We start from the raw sequence: 7,198 nt of genomic DNA, 5'->3' as shown, positions 1-7,198 counted from the left end.
CTCCCGAACGCGAGCCGTTGTCTTTTTTGTTCTCCCGCGCTACGGGTGCTACATGCATTCATTCTACGCGTGCTATGCGTGTCACGGCGCATGCATGGCAGCCAGCAACCAATCACGAGAACAAGCAGCGAGGGGCGGGGATTTCGATGCGCGATACACGTTGCCTGTGACTGACAGGAGGAAAAGAGGAGAGAGACGAGTGCGAGCGTGTGAGTACAAGATGAATGAGACAAGGAAAAGAAGCAGCATTTGGATGCATTTTGATCAGTGTGAGAACACAAAGGTCAACACGCGCGCACGTGTCAAAATGAGCGTCGGAATTACGGCATGGCACCATTATAAAAGGTATACAGTAAGCAGTATTATGAAGAGCCGTTTGGGACCCAAAAGAGCCGGCTCTTGTTGGTGAGCCGTTCCAAGAGATCCGGCTCACTAAAAAGAGCCGAAATTCCCATCACTAGTTGAGGTCACTCTGTCACTCTCAGAGAAGAGATGCTGCTGAACAGAGTCATCAGCCTTACCTTGAGGTCATGGGGGTACCATCCACCCACTTGAAGGTCCCCTTTGTGTCTCTATTGCTCAGTCCAATCCAGGAAGGATCGAACATTCTGCTGACAAACCCCTGTTTGCAACGGTAATAACATCTGTTGTCATGACAACACACACACACACACACACTCGTTCATTCAGTCGTTCATTCGTCTGTTCGTTCGTTCGCATTTCCGGTAGCGGTGAATCATGATTCTCAGTCACTGAGTCGGTCAGACTCGGCTCCTCCCTCGTTCTCATTCTCAAACGAATCACGATCGTGCAATGGGTCATCAATCGACACAACATTAACTAAGTTCCTTTTAGCTAAGGAGTGTTTCTTCGGGATGTTGTTGCCCGGCTGACTCTCGTGACTTCTCAGTCCTCGAGTCTTCACCGCTAAACACAGTCAGTGAACGAACGGCGACTCGCGACTCAGCGACTAGTGGGTGGAGCTGGGGAGTCGAGTCTCGGCGAACGAACGAGACGAACGAAAGCGGCAAATCAGGTCGGTTCGTTCGTTTTAAAGAGTCGTTCGTTTGAACTGATTCGTTCGTGAACGAGCCACCACTAACACACACACACACACACACACACACACACACACACACACACACACACACACACACACACACACACACACAGTGGATTTCATGATTAGTTTGAATTAATCAGTTCGCTTCGGTCAGTTCGCCAAGAAGAGTCGTTCATTTGTTCGTTCGCTTTTCCGGTAGCGGTGAATCATGATTCTCAGTCACTGAGTCGGTCAGACTCGGCTCCTCCCTCGTTCTCATTCAAACGAATCGCGAATGCACGTTCTCAGCCGAGTTGGTCAGACTCAGCTCCTCCTTCGTTCTCATTCTCAAACGAATCACGATCGTGCAATGGTGCAAACGGTCATCAATCAACACAACATTAACTAAGTTCCTTTTAGTTAAGGAGTGTTTCATGTTCGGAATCGGGATGTTGTTGCCCGGCTGACTCTTGTGACTTCTCAGTCCTCGAGTCTTCACCGCTAAACACAGTCAGTGAACGAACGGCGACTCGCAAGTCAGCGCGACTCAGCGACTAGTGGGTGGAGCTGGAAGTCGAGTCTCGGCGAACGAACGAGACGAACGACGACGAACGAGAGCGGCGAATCAGGTCGGTTCGTTCGTTTTAAAGAGTCGTTCATTTGAACTGATTCGTTCGCGAACAAGCCACCACTAACACACACACACACACACACACCTGTTCTTCTCTGCTGTTGATAACCACCAGGTCTGCGTTTCTCTGCAGACAGTCTTCTCTACTGGCCTTCCAGCTCTTCTTAGTAGTAGACATACGGTAGAAACTCTGGTCGTAAAACATCCAGCCCTGAAGCGCCAATTCATCTGTTGAATGTAAAAGAAAATCCTTAACAAACACAGAACTGCTTATCTTACCGTCTTCATTACTGACACACAACCCTGAGACCTGACCTTAACAGACCACAATAGAAGCACGACCTTGATAGACGTCAATAGAAGCATGACCCTAATAGACGACAATAGAAAAATGTCTTTAGTAGACCACATTTATTTGGTGGTAGTTTAACACGGTCTATGCTCTGTTAGCCTGACAATATAAAATGTGAAGTTATAAGGAAGAGGGGATGTTCAAACATAAATCACAAAAGAAAAAAAATGTTAATAATGCGATCGATTTAATAACTTGGATAAAACCCTCACCGAGTTCATCCAGTAAGCGCTCCCTCCCCTCCTTCCAAGGTGACGGTGTGTCTAGGACAGGACAGAGGAGTACAGAAGGAATGAGCTCTAAAACAGAACAACATCGTCTCTAAACATCACAGGACTCAAGTCCATCCCCCCTGAAAGAAAACATGACATATTATTAATATTAATAGTAATTTAAATAACAATAACTATAATTATCAATATCATTATCTTTGCTATTGTTACAATCATTCATATTATTAAGACAAATTCTAACAAAAACAATAATGATCATTATCATTCCTATTATTACAATCATTAATATGATTATAACTGTTATTATTCTAACTAGTCCGCGTTGTGCTCGCTCAACCTCTAGTTGTACTTAAACCCATAGCTATAATATGGAATCCCTGGTCACATAATATAATAACATTTGCCTTTAATGTTGCAACATATAACATATTGGTTCACCTATTACATAATGAAGCAAGCATAATCATTTTCTCCTTACGCTATGAAGCAAGCATAATAATTTTAAGTCCACCCCATTTTCGCCGCATTTATGTATCAGGAGATTCGACCCTGAGGGTGATTCACACTTGATGCTTTATATGCGGACATCAATGTCGTTCAGACATCAGTAGACTCAAGGGGGTGGGCTTGCAAGGGGCGGGATATGACGTAGGGTCTAAGTTCGCAAGAGGCAGGACAGCACAGACGCAGAATGGGCAAAACTCATCGCGATCATCTTAAATGTTGCTGCAACGATGCATCATATATTCTGTTGCATTCACAACATCCGAAGCATCAACGACTGTGTTACCGGAGAAATAGAGCGTCTTTTATTGCTTAATTTCCCATATAACAAACACTGGGACAAATGAAGTTGATTTATGTGTTTAACTGAGAAAACAGGGAGAGGAAGGACGGCACCCTATAATGTTCAGCTAACTGTAATAAATAATTTAAAAAACTTTTTCTATAAACGCTTGCAGCTGTGAACTCATGTGTTCAAAACGAATGACTCTGAAAAGCAGTGTCAACATTTTAATATTTTTTAACCATTCAGCAAACAAAAGACAACAGGCTGATTATCGTTTAGGGGGCCACTCAATGAAATGCAAATGAAGACTGAAGCGTCATCAACACATGACTTGCATGCGACATGGGAACTACTATTGGTTAGTTGAAAATAACAATAGCAAACAGTTTCTTCTGATAATTGTGTTCATTTACAGAAGCACCTTAATGAAATAAACTAAGTGTAACAACAGCTAAGGCAGCAACCTACCTAATTATAGTGAAATAAAGCATGGGCTTGTGTGGAGGGGGGAGGGGTGTGAGGGCAAGTTTGCGGATTGTACATTGGCTACCTGTCATTGAACATTGATTAAACATCTCTTCAAGTGACCTGGCCAAGACAGGCAGCAGTAGCCTACAGTGGCGGATTTAGCAAATTGGGGGCCCAAGGCAAAGATATGTATGGGGCCCAACTCATCTGATCTTTAAAAGAGAACAGAGAAAAAAAGGTGAATGGTGGCTAGGCAGGTAAAGCTAATCCACGCGGAAGTAAAGGTTGGAGATGAGAAAAAAAATCTTCCCCTTTAAACCCTGCATACACTTCTTTACTCCAAAATGAAGATGGAAAGCAGAGAACACACAAAGTGTATCACTACACAAACTAATAGTCACGATGGAACCCAACAGAGAATAAGGTTTCAGATAACACCTGTCTTTGCCAAAATGCCAGCATTGTTTATTCTTTTTTTTAAGAAGAATTCAATATCAGTATAACAGCAAGACACCCCCCCAAAAACAAACAGTCATATAGGCCTACTTAGCAAAACATCACAAACAGCCATATACTTATATACTTTTAGCAAATAATGCCAAGAGGAATAATTTACTTTGTATGTGTGAGGTTGCAATTGGCATTGCACTTTGGCATTGAGATTTAACATTTCAAACAAACCTATATATAGAGAGAGAGAGAGAGAGAGAGAGAGAGAGAGACAGAGAGAGAGAGGATAGATTGTTCTCTACATCACACACTTCTGACACAGAGTCCTACTTATTGACGTCTTCTCACAGGTCTTTACCTAGCGCCTATTTAGACTCGTCTTGCTTCGTCTCTGTTTGTGTACTTGTGTAAAAATTTAAATAGATTTTTTTTTTTTGAGGCTGGTTGGGGGCCCCCCTACTATGGGGGCCCCAAGCGGCCGCCTACCTATGCCTCTATGGTAAGACTGCCACTGCCTACAGTCACACATAGCCTACACACAAAACATGAGAAAAATAAAACAACTAAAACAGTCGGAAGGGGGTGCGTGCGTGTGCGTATGTGTGTGTGTATGTGTGTGCAGTGTGTGTGTATGCGGTGTCCTGCGCTACCTTTGTCTTGAAACGTGTGTGTTTGTGCGCGTGTGTGTGCGGTGTGTGTGTGTGTGTGTGTGTGTGTGTGTGTATGTGCGGTGTGTGTGTGTGTAGGTGCGTGTGTGCATGCGTGCGTGCGGTATATGTGTGCGTTTGTGTGTGTGTGTGTGTGTGTGTGTGTGTGTGTGAGCTGCAGGCTGCTTGGCACATGCGCGTTGACCAACTGTGCCGAGTAACTTGTCCGACAGGCCTTCTGTTATATAGTAGTAGATCATACATATTATTAACACTTATTCTAACAAAAACAATAATTATCATTATCATTGCTATTATTACAATATTTAATATGATTATAACTATATTGTAATCATATTCAGGATGATATGATTCAGACTCACTGAAGCGCAGGGAGATGAGGAGAATACTCAGCAGTCCGATGCTCACAACGACAGTGATGTGAAACCATAGAACTGTTCAGGAGTAGGACACACACACACACACACACACACACGGTCACTTTGGCTAAAAAACATTTTCGAAACATAAATCTTAAATGTATGTGGAGGAAAACATATTTTATTTTGGATAATTTTTTTGGACTGGATTATTTCTTTTAAATTCTCTAAAAAGGTCTCTACCAAATCTTCTCTTCCTGGTCTCCTCCTGGTCCAAAGACGTGTCCTCAGGTTCCTCAGAGGGTCCAGGGTCCGGTTCAGAGATGGTGACCATGGTTACTCTCTGATGGCTTCCACTGCTTCTGAACCTAGCCTTCATCTTTGCTCCATCAGCTGGAAAAAACACATCACGTGTTTTAATTCTCAATTACGTGTTGCGAAATGTTTTTCTTCAACGCTTATCTGATGTCTTCATTTGACACACAGACTCACTGATGCACTCAAGCGCACACACACAGACACACAGAGTATGTTCATACATATATTCATACTGCGTGGCCATCATTCACAGTCCAGACAGTCTCCCTACGGTCTGCAGAATCCCTCCCCGTCTAGAAGAAACACCTGAAGACCTCTACTGAGAACAGCTCAGTAAGTGATGACTGGTACTGTGGCTCTCGTGTTGAGTTTAGAACACTTAAGCACAACAAGTACTGGTCTCTAGCATACATACGTATACATTATTATTCCCTCATTATTGATATCTACGCACGCATAGTTATAGAGTAATACACACAGAAATACATACGTACACACACAGTAATCAAGGGGAGACAACATGTGGCCTGCGTGTCACCGGGGTCTTTCACAACGGCACATGCAGAAAATATGAGGATATGTATTGTGGGATAGTTTGAGATATGTTCATATTAATGACAAACTTGATGTAATTATGTTAAATTCATAAGTACACCTGATATCACTTCAGTTAAATGAGTAGCCATTATTAAAACACACAATTGTTGATGAAATAAACCATTGTCACTCTAATGTCACATTGCACTACCATTCATAATAAGTAATGAAAAAATAAACTTTTGTTCTGCTACCTAAAGTTACTCTGCACTCTGTTCCACGTATATAACAAACATATATCATGAAACACACTACTAAACTAAACTATTTGAGATGCCTTTTGTCTAGAACACACAATTTCAGTTATTTAGGAGAATAAATCTGTCTATACGGTCGCTGGTTCATCAGGTCGGTCACTCTGAATTAAAACGTTTGCTAAACGTAAATCTAAAATGCATGCAGATGAAAACATATTGTTTACTGGATTAGTTATTTTAAATCCTCTAAAAAGGGCACCTACCAAATCTTCTCCTCCTGGTCTCCCTCCGGTCCAAAGACGTGTCCTCAGGTTCCTCAGAGGGTCCAGGGTCCGGTTCAGCGATGGTGTCCATGGTTCCTCTCTGACTGCTTCCACTGTTTCTGCACTCAGGATTCAGCTCCGCTATATCAGCTGGAGAAACCACGTCACAGGTTTTAATTCTGACCAATCGTCAGCTTGCAATCTGATATCATCAGTGTTGCGAAATGTTTGTGTGTGCGTTTGCGTTTGTGTGTGTGTGTGTGTGTGTGTGTGTGTGTGTGTGTGTGTGTGTGTGTGTGTGTGTGTGTGAGTGTGTGGGCGTGTGTGTGTGTGTGTGTGAGGTCCAAAAGCAGCGTGGGTTGTTCCAGTAGCTGATGTTAAATCTAATGCGTATAACTTCTGTGAAGCCTATCTCTTCTGCTCACGGGGAATTAACGTCCACACAAACCACTTTTATGTTGATCCTCGATCATTCATGCTTATAATATTTTGATCCTTCTTTTATTGGTCACAACCTGTTTTTGTATTTATTTAGGTCAAATAAAACCCCTTTTTGTCAGAACTCTGTGCTGCTGTTTTCTAAAACATTCTCGAACGTTATGGTGGATTTCCCATCACGTTAAAAGACATTGTGGAGTGTGTGTGTGGTTGATGGTTGAAGCAGCCTCACCTGGCCCCAGTCACACTGATCAGACTCTGGGGCTGGGGGGGGCTGCACACCTGTGACCTATCACAGGTGTGTGTGTGTGTGTGTGTGTGTGTGTGGTGTGTGGTGTGTGTGTGTGTGTGTGTGTGTGTGGTGTATGTGTGTGTCTGTGTGTGTGTGTGTG

General features: G+C 43.0%; 1 protein-coding gene across 1 annotated transcript; it reads right to left on the bottom strand.

Annotated features, from left to right (window-relative positions):
- Positions 1 to 1,758: 1,758 nt before the first annotated feature.
- Positions 1,759 to 6,639, bottom strand: LOC311372731 (uncharacterized protein; the record flags this gene model as incomplete). Its single annotated transcript, XM_084489687.1, has 5 exons — positions 6,369 to 6,639; positions 5,237 to 5,386; positions 4,997 to 5,068; positions 2,238 to 2,288; positions 1,759 to 1,901 (listed from the first exon to the last, which is right to left on the bottom strand). Coding segments are annotated over exons 1-5 (507 nt in total), but the record flags the coding sequence as incomplete, so codon positions are not given.
- Between the last annotated feature and the right edge of the window lie 559 nt (positions 6,640 to 7,198).

The sequence above is a fragment of the Micromesistius poutassou genome (genome assembly GCF_964030765.1).
Source record: "Micromesistius poutassou genome assembly, contig: SCAFFOLD_4770, whole genome shotgun sequence".
Classification (NCBI taxonomy): Eukaryota; Metazoa; Chordata; class Actinopteri; order Gadiformes; family Gadidae; genus Micromesistius; species Micromesistius poutassou.
This window is presented reverse-complemented; position numbering and strand designations above follow the sequence as displayed.